Genomic DNA, 13,627 nt, shown 5'->3' with positions numbered 1-13,627 from the left:
GGAAATATTTGTTTTTGATGTACATAACAATATATGTTTCTGTATATAACATGGTTAATGTTTAACCGATCATATTCATAATCATCACAATCGCTTCTGCTATACTAACAAAGCTTTCAACTAACTATAATCCATAACAGGTGTTGACTATTGCGCCAAAGGTCACGTTTGTCATGCTAACGCGACCTGTTCCAACCTGCAGACTACGTATGCTTGTCAGTGCAGTCAGGGGTACCAAGGAGATGGCAGAAACTGTACTGGTACGTATCCATGCCATTTTTCATCAATAGGCTAGATGACAGATTTTGAAATCCCTTCCTGTAATGTCCAAATACATGCATCTACTATTCCCTAAAAAAAAAACCTTAATTCGGCAATCTTCAATCAATTCAAATTTAAATGCAAGTTATTGCCGTTTTTTGAATTTGTATTTACCGCTAAAGTGCGCGTGACGTCATTTATGACGTCAAATTGAAGTATAAACCTCCCGATAACTTCTATTGTTCATATGTTGTCCAAGCTGAAACTTACATTTCACATGTTTGTTCCTGTTGTTAAAAAATGTAATTAAATCCAATTCTGAATCTATAATAAGTTTTTCAATTATGAATAGATTAGATTATTAGAGTGCTTTCTATTGAATTTTTGAGTAGACGTTTCTTCATACATATGTAAATATTCTTATTGAAAATTAATTTCATCTCATTCCTAGAAGTCTCAGAAAATTTCAAATGAACAAATCTCTAGTATACAGGGTTAGAACTATTTAGAGTTAACGCAACTTTTTTGTAATTTAGGCCACCCTGTATCTCTAATGGTTTTCGATATCCCGGTGGTGCCCCTCTAAATAAATCTAAACCTGTTTAGTTGTAAAGGGTGTTTTTTTTAGAGCTATAGAACTTTAAATTGCAATAAAACAACGTTGGATTATTCGATTGACATGAATTTTATTTATCCGCAAGATAATCTTGTGGCATTACATTTTAAATATGATTTCTGGCATATGGCATATGGACTTTACATAGCCCCACAGAAAGTAGTCTAGCGGTGTTAAATCACAAGATCTTGGAGGACAATTCACAGGTCCAAAACGTGAAATTGGCGGTCACCAAACGTGTCTTTCAATAAATCGATTGTGCAGCACGAGCTGTGTGACATGTTGCGCCGTCTTGTTGGAACCACAGCTCCTGGACATCATGGTTGTTCAATTCAGGAATGGAAAAGTTAGTAATCATGGCTCTATACCGATCACCATTGACTGTAACGTTCTGGTCATTATCGTTTTTGAAGATGTACGGACCAATGATTCCACCAGCCCATAAAGCGCACCAAACAGTCAGTTTTTCTGGATGTGTAGGATTTCACGTATGCCTACTTATGCGTTTCGTCCCTGGCACACACACCGGACTCATCAGTGTGACTTTGGTATAATTGTGTGTGCCGTGTCACAGACGCTTGGGGAATTTATTATTACCGGGAGCCGCCGGGATTCGAACCCGGGACCTTTTGTCGTATCTCGGTGCGTGAGTCTACCTCTTAACGTCTAGGCTACCGAATGCTGTGTATATATTGTTGTTATGTGGAGCTTTTATGAGAAGCCGCCACATGACTCCCTCCCCAGTGACGGAGGAACGAAACTTATGCGTGTTACGAGGTCATCGGTGCAGCCGGGTGATTGCCGCCTAATCAGAGCTGCACCTCGCGGCATCGTACGGACGGGGAATGCCGCCTATTCACGTCCGGCATACCGCGGCAGACCAAGGAGCACGTATTGCACGTCATGGGAATGGGCGTCTAGAGTTTCGTTGGAAATTGCAGATAAATGGGAGCTATGCATCGACTTTCTGCTTTCCAGGACACATCGTTAAGATGGCCATTCCCATCACGTCGGGCTTGCATGCTGTGACGACGGAAGCACGAGGCTCGGCGTGCCATCGGCTCTAGTGTCCGATGGACACCCCAGTAGCCGTAACGTTGAGCGGGGCAGTGAGTCGCCTCTGCGCTCCAACGCCGCAGTTTTCCGCCATCACGTCGGGGTCACCAATGTAGGATTTCACGTATGCCTACTTATGCGTTTCGTCCCTGGCACACACACCGGACTCATCAGTGTGACTTTGGTATAATTGTGTGTGCCGTGTCACAGACGCTTGGGGAATTTATTATTACCGGGAGCCGCCGGGATTCGAACCCGGGACCTTTTGTCGTATCTCGGTGCGTGAGTCTACCTCTTAACGTCTAGGCTACCGAATGCTGTGTATATATTGTTGTTATGTGGAGCTTTTATGAGAAGCCGCCACAGATGTAACGGTGTTTCGATATACACTTGAGGATACGCTTCACTCCAAATGCGGCAGTTTTGTTTGTTGACGTAGCCATTCAACCAGAAGTGCGCTTCATCGCTAAACATAATAAAATGGACGTAGTGCGCGATACGTATTCCGCACAGAACCATTATTTTCGAAATAAAATTGCACTATTTGCAAGCGTTGTTCAGGCGTGAGTCTATTCATGATGAATTGCCAAACCAAACTGAGAATAAATCACTTGACAACTGTTAAATCGGTCGCTGTCTTGAACAGTAATGCCAACTTAAAGTTATATACCTCGACAAAAAAACACCCTATATATAAGAATTCTCTTTAATTTCATTAGCTCCATTCGCTGACTACGAAAAGTCTTCTACAAACAGAATATAGAACAATTTGATCGAACAAAAAGCTTCGAATTTTTTAATTGCCAATCTTCGAACTTTCCGATCAAAAGTAGGTTTTCACGCTCAAAAAGTTCGTTAACTCGACGATCTTCTCATGGTTTTTATACCACGTAGTCTGACTTTTGTCTGAGAATGAAACGAGAAGCATCGAGCACGAAACCATGTCACGCAAAGGAGCCATCTGTTTTCTTACAGTCCGACAAAATGTTCAATTATTGAATTTCCCAAAGACATTGATAGATGCTTTTGTAGTCGAATGTTCCCAATTTACCGCTGAAATTTTGCTTAAAATGTGTGGGTTTTCCGCCCTTCTGCGTCAATTATTCCTGTTGAAATTGGACTGTTAAATCAAGAAATTGAAATTGAATGAAGTTGTCCATAATCAACTCTTATAGTAGCATGTTCAATAGTTCAATGAAATATATTTTGAGATTTAACTTCTGCAGAAAATTTTGTTTTTATTTGATTAACTCGGTCTTAAATCCACTCAAATTAATGTTAAATGAAGAAAACATCTCCTTCCAACAACCTACATCCTTCAATGTATTCACAATGGAAATTCAGTCCATCAGATGTATTAATTTTTTCTGATGCAAGATCCATTTCCATAGGTTCTCAACTTTTCATAACACAACATAAACCGACGTCATAATAAATCGAATCACTCATTTAACCTAGAATTATCGTCATTTAATAGCATGTTCCATAGATTAGTTAACATTTCCATGAGTCAAGAAATTATAATACAAAACATCATTGAATGAATAGTACCTAATAATGGATATGATGTGAAATAGATCGCTAAACTGAAGATTAATAAAACTGTAAAACAGCATTGAACATGATATATTATCCAGAAATTAAAGAAAATTTCAAATTGTTGTTTCTGGAAATTTTTGAGTGCCTTGTTAACAATATTCTTACCTCTATATGCATCTGAGATATATTTTCATCACAAGAATTCAGTTATTCGAAATCTGAATAAGTAGCTCAACAATTGGAAAACAATAAAACCAAAAGATAACCTTAATTTCAATGACGTTTGTTTTCTGTCATAGATATAAACGAATGCCTGCTAGAGGGCGGTTTGGAGGGACACCACTGTCACCAGAACACAAAGTGCGTGAACACACCGGGATCATACATCTGCGAATGTCTACCAGGTTACAGAAGGATAGATAAGTTCAATTGTGCAGAATTGGACGAGTGTCACACTGGTGAACACGAATGTGATGTCAACGCTGATTGCATCAATACCCAGGGCAGCTACCATTGCAAGTGCAAGGCGGGTTATTCTGGAGATGGTTACAAGTGTGAACGTAAGTGATTAAATTTGAAACATTATCATGAACTTTTAATATGATGTGAGGTTACTTATGTCAGGGAATGCATACCCGATGGTAACGAATTAGGAACTCTAATAGACGTTGAATTGCCAAATGAAACCATGCACCACTGCTAGATCCCACATTTCAAAGGCCTCTCGTAAAATTTCAGGAGAAAATGAATAATATATGTCTTCCAGAAAGGTTTTATATGAAGATCTTCAGATTCTTGGTGTTACATTCTCCATATCTTCCACGGTTCTTGGAAGACTTTTGAAAACATGGGCCTTGAGTTAATCCTATAGGAAATCAAGAGGCCAATACAGTTGCCAGAAAAGTAGTATCAAAGTCTTTTACTGTCCCGGAACCTTTCTGTGGTATAGGAAAATTCACCTATAAGGAAGAGGTTCAACAGGAAGAGCAATACCTACTCTAATGGAATCTCCCAGGGATGAATCACTAAAAGAGGCTCGAATTTGGAGAAAGCAATAACTTCTGAAGCTGTTCGTGCAAAGGGATCACTTGGCTCTTACAAATATAGAGAATAACTCATTGATGATGCATCATGCATCATTGCATCATTGTGGAGAAACCAATAGCAGAAACTGTGACTTCTGAGCTATGAAGGGATGTTTAGTGAAGCTGTCAAGGGATATCGGTTGTCCAGTAATTACAATTTTGCTATAAACAGACCCTGAGAGATGGAAGTGAGCTTCATGGAGTGTCCACAGAATCACAGTCGAAGGAATAGGCTAAAAATGGTCTGGAAATAGTCAACATCATAGTCCCCCAGTCATTTAGGGACTATTCCTGGACAACCATGATCTTATCTTGAGGTTATTATGCAAAATCCTTGCTTCTATGGTGCCTGAAACCCGTACAGAACTAAATGGAAATTCCTTGTTAGATTAACTCACTGTAGCGTTGCTTTCAGTGTTGCCATCTTTGAAAGGAAACAGCCTTACCTCTCTGGGATCTCCTGCTATACCACCGTGTTTTTCTAAAATGTGGGAGCTTGCCATGGTGCATCTTTTTTTAGCTTGATTACAAAGTATCCATTGAACTTTCCAATTTTTCAGCAATCTGCAAACAAAGCTGCATGAACGGAGGCGTTTGCCGCAAACCAGGCATATGCGCATGTGCTAACGGTTACACCGGACCCAGTTGCGAGAGAGACTTGGACGAATGTGCCACCAACACCCATCGTTGCACATCCTCTTCCAAATGCGTGAACATGATAGGTTGGTACTACTGCACGTGCAAGGAAGGGTTCAAAGGACCTGGATCCGACAATAACTTAGGGACGTTATGTGAAGGTAAGAATATTTATTTTTTTCTGTTGGCAACTCTTAATTCCGACTTTCTTCCAGATGTAAACGAGTGCGACGAAGAAATCGACACCTGTCACCCTTCAGCAACCTGCGTCAACACCGTTGGTGGTTTCCAATGCAAGTGTCCACCCAGAAAACCGAACTGCAGGTTGAGTTGCCTCTTTGAACAGATGGAAATAGACGACGGCAAGACCATACCTCACCCAAATGATCCGTGCACCAAGTGCACCTGCAATTTGGGCGTGATAAAATGCGAGAAAGTATCTTGCAACTGCTCCATACAGGCCAGGAAGAGCGACCCATGCTGCCCCCAGTGCGACGTGAGGCAAGCTTGCGCCCACCAAGAGATACCGGGCGTTGTCTTGATGCATGGCGAGAAGTGGTCTTACCAGTGCCAATCTTGCGAATGCCTGAACGGAGAGACCGACTGTTCAGACCTGGAATGTCCACCTCTGCTCTGTTCCAAGCCGGTGCAAGGTCCGAACGACTGTTGCCCGCATTGCGAGGAAGACCAGTGCATGTGGAACGCATCGGCGGATGGCAGAGACTGCAACTTTATGAACAGGAGATACAAATCTGGTTCAGAATTCGACGATCCTAACGATCCGTGCGTCACATGCAAATGCAAGGTATGTTCATTATTGGTTCTCTAATTTTGGTCCTTTATGTTAGTATCAAGAATCTTTTAGTCTGAATGTTGCTGTAATTGAAATTGAAAAAATAAAGGTATGGTTTCCCATGATGTGTTAAAATGCTTGATGCATATTCAAGGTATAGCCTTAAATGTACATTACATCAGATTCATTATCATCATCTCTTGTGTATCATCAATGAAAACTAGAACTGTATCATGAGCATGTCCTTATTCAAAGGCGGTTATTTTTTTCCCTTGAAATCATACTAACGTTTACTGAAGGAAAATCTACCTGCATCAAGCTTCTTCAGCTACCAACTATTATAATTCATTGGTTTGTTTCATTTTCAATAACTGATGCTAAAGACGATGTAGATGATTTTTCTCGAAGAGTAAAATCATATTGAGATTGAGAAATAATTTAACAGAAAATTGTGTTGAAAAAATTATTAAGTTTTAATTTTCGAACATTCCTACAGCTTATAGAGATAACTCAACCTCAACAAATGGCTAGAAAACAGATTTTTTCAATATGATTTGATTGTTCAGTTCGAAGTATTGGCCCATAGATCAATATTCCAGTTTCTGTATTGGATGATTCGATTTGAAATATTGAACTATAGTTCAGCATCTTCGATAACATTGTGTTAATAATTTAAATTCCATGCATCTGGACTTCTAACATCATGAATGTGAATTTGAATGTTTGTTCAGTTCACGAGTTGAAATTCGTATTAATTCTTGAAACTGCATCTTAAAATTTCAGCAATTGCTCAAAGGAATCGCAATTTTCATCAAAAACTAAAAAAATTGTAAAAGCCATAGTCAACTTCTAATGAAAATGTAGTATTTAGTAGTTTTAGAGATGATTTAAATCTGAAAAATGTAATCGGCAGTGAATTCAATTCACTAAAAACTACATCCCAATAATTGGTCTAATCATTTTTGGTCACTTGGATCCTTTCTCATATGTTAACTCAAACATATCAAATTGAAAAAAATTGTTCAAAATGATTATTCAACTTGTAATCAATGAATTAACAGAATTCCTCATTAACTGCAAATTATTGAGACTACATCATATTTTGGTGAAGCTTTCTCAGCCAGATTGCGGTGTCTCATCCAGGGAACACCGATGGAATCGTCAGTATGGCACTCGATGTTCCCTGCCATATACACCTCCATTTCCCTGGCATGCTAACTTTACCGTAGAACGAATGGCTTTATGCAAAGAGCGGTACCGTCCTTCCGAGAGATGTGCAGCCCACTACGACATCTCTCGGGCTGACAAAGAGTCACTAGTCTATTTAAAGCAGTTTCAAGGGTTATCACGTTTCGAAACTCGTGAACCAGACTTTGTTTCCTAACCTCGACTGCCTTTGTATGAGGAACAATGCATGGCTGGCCCTTGCGCATTAGAGCAGGCTCGCTAAGCTTAGCAATACTAACAATTAACACTAAGTTCCCTTACAGGTGCCGTTCTGCGCCGAACTGGTGAGCAATGTCGCGTGTTGTGTGCATCGGTAATCACGTCACTCTAACTACACTCAGACAATACACACCTCTAGTAGTGCCTGTTATTATTTGCCTGCATTTCAGTTTTCAGTAGTCGATTATTATAATAGATTTTAAATTAACCTGACGAGATTTGGCATGTTTCGGTTCAAAGAGCATGGTATTTTATACTCGATACTGAGTCATTTATTGAACTAGCATCTTGTTATCAGAACACAACATCTTCAATGATATGGTGCATCTAATCAGGCTCAAAGTAACCCCATGCATCACTGTCTTAAGGACCTTTCTCTTTTATAATCCTTTTGGGGATATGGACTTTAAAGATATTCCTCAGATTTCATCTTCTCTATCTTTGAACATAGCAAAATCACTTATTCATGAGCCTCTAACCTCTGACACTATCAATTTTGGTCGAGGCTTCAACATTATACATCTTGCATTGGCCTTACTCCAGAATAAATGCAATTGTATTCAAAGTAGAGCTTCAAGCTGCCAACAGCGTTAGATGTGATGAAGCACCTCAGTAAAAGCTCAAAGTACCTTCAGCCATCATATGGGCCTCTCTTTCTTATAATCTTTTCGGGAATATGGACTTACAAGATGCTACATCCGAGCTTCGTCAGATTTCATCATTTTTCCTTAAGGTCTAGCAAAATTATTTTATTTCTGAGCATCGAGCCTCTGACACTATCAATTATGGTCGAGCCTTCAACATCTTGCATTGGCCTTACTGCAGAATAATTGCAATTGTATTCAAAGTAGAGCTTCAAGCTGCCAACAGCGTTAGATGTGATGAAGCACCTCAGTAAAAGCTCAAAGTACCTTTAACCAACATATGAGCCTCTCTTTCTTATAATCTTTTCGGGTTTATGGACTAACAAGATGCTATATCCGAGCTTCGTTAGCTTTCATCATGTTTCCTTAAGGCCTAGCAAAATTATTTTATTTCTGAGCATCGAGCCTCTGACCCTATCAATTATGGTCGAGCCTTCGACATCTTGCATTGGCTGTACTTCAGAATGAATACAATTGCAATCAAAGTTGAGTTTCAAGCTGACTAACAGCGTTAGATGTGATGAAGCACATCAGCAAACGCTCAAAGTCTCTTCAGCCACCATATATTATCATTTGGATCTCTCTTTTTTATAGACTCTAGCATCTGATAGTATCGATTATGCTGCACAACAGCATCATCATTTCATTGAAAGTGCTCTCTTTTTCTATAATTACTTTATCAGGTCCCAGCTATTCCCTATTTAACACTAGATATTTGAAATTGGTGCACCTACCTCCAATCCAGTAGTTTCTGCTAGTACAATACAATGTCCTCAGTTTCTTTCATTTGTCGTTAAAAGTATTGAAAAATAAAATGGGTATGATAAAATATTGAATTTACCTAAATGAAGTAATAAAACATGGCTATTCTCCGTCAAAATCTCACACGAATTTTGCAGATATTACCATATAGAGCACTCTATAGATGTGTATCGCTATACATTACTCTTAGTTTTTCCCCTTATAATGCATGCATTTGACACTATTTTAAACTGAATGAATACATCGTTGGACTTGAAGTCAGAAGCAGAATGCGTGAATGTAAATTGGCATGTGCGTAAGCTGAATGAAACCAAACTTTTATGACTTTGAAAAGTATTCAAATTGAAAATTAAATTGATGTGGTCATAAGGAGAATCGAACTTATTTTGAAGATTGACTGAATTTAAGGGGATGAGGCGAAATACAAACATAACTCAATTTAGATATCATATCAATGCGAAAAACACACTGTATGAAGTTACACATACAGAGTGTTCTATTTACTGCTTAAGGGATTACTATGCACCTCTACCTTGTGATCTATGGTCCTCCCCATCAGAGCTAGACTCTCCAGTCTACCATCTACAGCTTCCAGTTCCAGACTTCTAATGACCTCCAGTATCTGAGATGGCTTTAAGGAGGTTACATCCTAATTGTCTAGTCCACAGCATTTTTGGCGTTGGACTGCAATGGCAGGGTATTTTGTGACCAAACCATCAGGAGTCTCTTCACCCTCTATCCAGAATCTGCACTCGTCAGTTTCTAGTAACTCTTTTCTGTAATGCCCTGTAAGGACGTCAGTGAAGAGGTGTAGCATGTCCTTGCTGATTCCCAAATACTTTTTGGATCTTACAGTTTTAAAGTTCCTAAGGAACTTCTTAGGGTTATCAGTTCCTCTTCTCTTTGAACACTTTCCTATACTGCAAGCAGCTTCTGTGGCAATAGAAGGTGTTCATGTCCCCTTTTTGGCAAGTGTATTGGCCTCTTCGTTTCATTTGATTCGAAGTGGCCAAGAACTCAAATTCAGCAGACCTTAATATTTTTGCTCCATCCATTAATATTTCTTCAGCACTCCCATATCAACTTCTATTTTCCATATTCTTTATCCAAGGGTGAGATATTTATCATGTTCCTTCAGAAGATAACTAATTTTTTATAGTTTTGAGTCTGGATCTGGATCTTTCGCTTCACTCATCTTCGAAAATTCAGTACCTACAACTATTTAAGAATCACACGATATATCCTTAATGACCATTAATGTTCTATTACAAAAAAAAATTACATTTCGAAAAAATTTTGCATTGAAAGTAGATTTGTAACATGATTGAATGCAAGAATCTGTTGAGATCCACTCAAAGTGGATAAGCACCTTGTGCACTCCTTCTAAGTTTTTGAGCACAACCGAAGTTTGGCTACAAAATTCAAACTTCCACCAACTCAGACACTATCGAGGAACACGATTCATGAATGCATTATTTCCCTATAGGACGGATCACTTTGCTGCAGTTATAATCTCCATTGCAATGACAATGCGGTCGCAGTTGGCTTTGACGGAATTACCGTCCCTTCAGCCCCTACTCAGCAGCACAAACTCATCAGTACAACGAAGATCAGCACTGATCCTGGACAGTATAGTTCGGCTTATAGCTTGGGTGACGGCGCCAGCGTTGACCAGAAGAAGCAAGAACCGGCTGAGGGAGTTACTATGGCAGCTGGTGGATGAGTTGTCCCACGTACAGAATCGTCTTACATTCCTGGAGCCACTTGAGCAATAGTCGCGGCCTCTGTGCAAAATGAGCACAACTGTAATTAATGAATCAATCAAAATATCGCTGGGCCTCTCTACCAAGTGTCTTCCTTGTTGCGCAGTTAGCTTTGTGTGCTACTGTCTAGCTTACTTTTCAACGATAGCACCGTATTAGTCGTACACTAAACTTGTGAACTTGAAATTTAATTTTAAAAATAACCAGACTACCATTTTATGAATCTCCTCGGAAACCACTGACAGAGCTTCTGATATTCCTGGGGTACTGAATTTTATATCAATTCGATGTTGTTTGTAAATCTGCATTGACGAGAAGATTTTCTCTCGAATATCCAGCGTAATGTTTGCCTTTTTAGGAACTTCGGTCACTGGATTAGAAGTTGTTCTAGTTTTTAATAGTGATCCATATATATTTCTGACTAAGATAGGACGTTAAAGTTCAACGTGACGCTTTGAAAATTTATGATACAAACAATTAAAGAGCTTCAGCAGCTTTTCGCTGCAATTGTTGAGATATTATATCATAAGGAATAAAATATAGACTATTGGAGGTAGAATTGCTGCTATAGACTTTTAGAAATAGCATCCACCGTCGCGTGTTGCTACTTGCAAAAAATATGATCATTCTGAGAAACGTATTTCCTTAGATTACTGAGGATAACTGATTTTTGAGTAAAATTTTTACGAGGACAATACTGGAAGTTCGAAATATAAAAATTTCAATCTCTATATTCAAATTGATATTTTTGCGTTTTGTCTTGTCCTGATATGTGGTAAACGAAGTTTCTGATGTACATAATTTCCGAGTGATATATTTTCACGTTGATCTCCCTTCTACCGTGGAAAAAAATATTCTATATTAATAAAGACATATGTAGTGAAAGATTTTCAGGAATCGCGTTCATTTGAAATTTTGAAGGTTGAAATATATACGATGGGAGCGCTTTGCAGATTGAATTGTTGATACGGAAAATTTTGTATTTGATGAAATTGAGCATATACAATGCTGAAAAATATCAATTTATGGATGTTTCGTTGATATATAGTTCGATGTTGCATTTTTTATCCAACTAGAACAAGCTGTTAGATATTTAGACTTGATATATAGAAAAAAATATATATAATTAGAATTAAGCACAAGAAATGTGTGAAAAGACATAGTTTTATAGCTGAACAACTTATTTAAGAAACTGAAAATTCACTGTCAATTTTTTCCTGCGAGCGAATAATGGAATTCAATTAGTGCTCAAGGATCCCTCAATCCTGAAATAGTGATATCAAGTCACAATAACTTAATAGGTACTAAAATATATCAAAAAAAATCTATGATTATAGCATCGATGTTGTCTACAGCTGTTTCAATTTTGCTATTGAAATCGTAATTTTTATAAGATTATATACATGAAGAAAACATTTTATGCTAGAAGCACTATGGGCTATATAAGTGTTTTTGAGGAGTAGCCTAACTTCAGTTAGGGAATCATTTGCATATAGGTGTTTTATTTGGTAGTCTGTTCCGATTTTTTATGATTATAGGTAAAATCTCTAGTCAAATTGAGCTTGCTTGCAAAATGAGAGGAGGAGATTAATTTGCAAGCCACGTCAAGGTTGAGTCTTACACCTAAGTAATGGAAGCATATCTAGCCACTAAAAAAAAATTATTGCAATATTAAAATTGTGATATTATCAAATGAGACTTATAATAACCATTGTATGAATACTAGTTCCTGCAGCCAGTCCCTTTCAAATGTCGCTTCAGGCATAGTTATGAATATACTTTCGATTGCACTTTTCCAGTTCCGTAGAAATGCATATTACCCAATAATTTTTTTTTTTAGGAATATTGGATGATTTTTTTTGAGTTGAAACAGTCCAAAATCTCGAAAAGGAAACATCAAACGGAAATGTTTATCGAATAAAAGGTTGATAGTTTTACAGGGTAAGCCCACTTATGCCAAAACCTTTTCCTTGTGGGGAGTATGTGTTAACTTTAAAATTTCAAATGAGAACCCCTGTTTTTTAGTGCTAATTCGTATTCTTCAGCAAAAAATACAAAAGTTTTGTATTTGTATCAATATTTTTCTCTAAAAATTTTTCCGTAAGATGTTTACTTTTCGAGAATTTGAACTGATTCAACTTAAAAAAATCACCTGGTATAGTAAACGCGTTGGTGTATTCCATGTATATCGTACATGCTTGTTCTCGCATTGCATCCTGAAATAACAATACATACTCTCCAAAAAATTCAATTCAGTTTATTATTTTTCTTTTCACACTAATAAAATTAAAAAAAAATTAAAACAATTTAAGAGTGAGAACTACGAACAGAAAAGGATAGTCAGTTTTCTGGATGAATCAAGTTGTTCAGATCTGTGGAAAATTCACGATAAATGAACTACATGAAGTGCAGTCAAAAGTATATCAGATTGGGAACGATATATGAAGTTATGTAAATACCTAGCACAAATAAAAAAGTTTGGGGCATCCAAATCGTGGAATTTCTGAGGATTTGCTATGAGCTGAACAACGAACGTTTGGCCAATTTTAAACAATTGTATATTATTCTTATTTTATATTATTTATTTTTATCCAATAATGAAACAGTACCTATTTCCCAGATTTTTTTACAAGAAGGTCACTGTTGTACATAATATATCATTGCTGAAGTATTATATTTAGAAAAAATAGGGATATGAATGAATTGAAACTAAACTTTCATTTTTTTTTCTTTCGGTAACTCCATTTGAATTGTTTATACATTCAGTCTTATGTAGACATAATGATTTAGTATGTTCATTTTAATTGATGTAAAATTCTAGGCGAATCAATGTCAGCAACTGATAGTTTATTTGGAATTATTTAGTATTGCATTGGATTTATTGACCAGACAATGACTGTATAATCTGTTGTAAATGAATGTGTGCCAATCATTATTACAAATAAATGAAAAAACAGAAATATCATTTTATATACATCCCTCCCTGCATCCAAACAAATCATATACATATATGACATTCCAGTCAA

At 37.5% G+C, this 13,627-nt stretch overlaps 1 protein-coding gene across 6 annotated transcripts in view; it reads left to right on the top strand.

Moving 5' to 3' along the window:
* The window catches only part of LOC123683921 (protein kinase C-binding protein NELL1-like), a 76,056-nt gene extending 62,495 nt beyond the window's left edge, over nt 1-13,561 (top strand). For 2 of the 6 annotated variants that reach the window (XM_045622928.1, XM_045622923.1), the window contains exons 8-13: nt 141-260; nt 3,772-4,032; nt 5,118-5,354; nt 5,409-5,998; nt 7,477-7,526; nt 10,325-13,561. In XM_045622928.1, the coding sequence (XP_045478884.1) occupies nt 141-260; nt 3,772-4,032; nt 5,118-5,354; nt 5,409-5,998; nt 7,477-7,526; nt 10,325-10,613 (1,547 nt within the window). In that variant the 3' untranslated portion in view covers nt 10,614-13,561. The remainder of the gene's footprint in view (nt 1-140; nt 261-3,771; nt 4,033-5,117; nt 5,355-5,408; nt 5,999-7,476; nt 7,527-10,324) is intronic. The other 4 variants (XM_045622924.1, XM_045622926.1, XM_045622925.1 and 1 more) reach the window with 4 other exon arrangements.
* Nucleotides 13,562-13,627: the final 66 nt, after the last annotated feature.

The sequence above is a fragment of the Harmonia axyridis genome, chromosome 7 (genome assembly GCF_914767665.1).
Source record: "Harmonia axyridis chromosome 7, icHarAxyr1.1, whole genome shotgun sequence".
In the NCBI taxonomy this organism is placed as follows: Eukaryota; Metazoa; Arthropoda; class Insecta; order Coleoptera; family Coccinellidae; genus Harmonia; species Harmonia axyridis.
The sequence above is the reverse complement of the archived record's forward strand: the minus strand, read 5'-3'. Positions and strand labels throughout refer to the sequence as shown.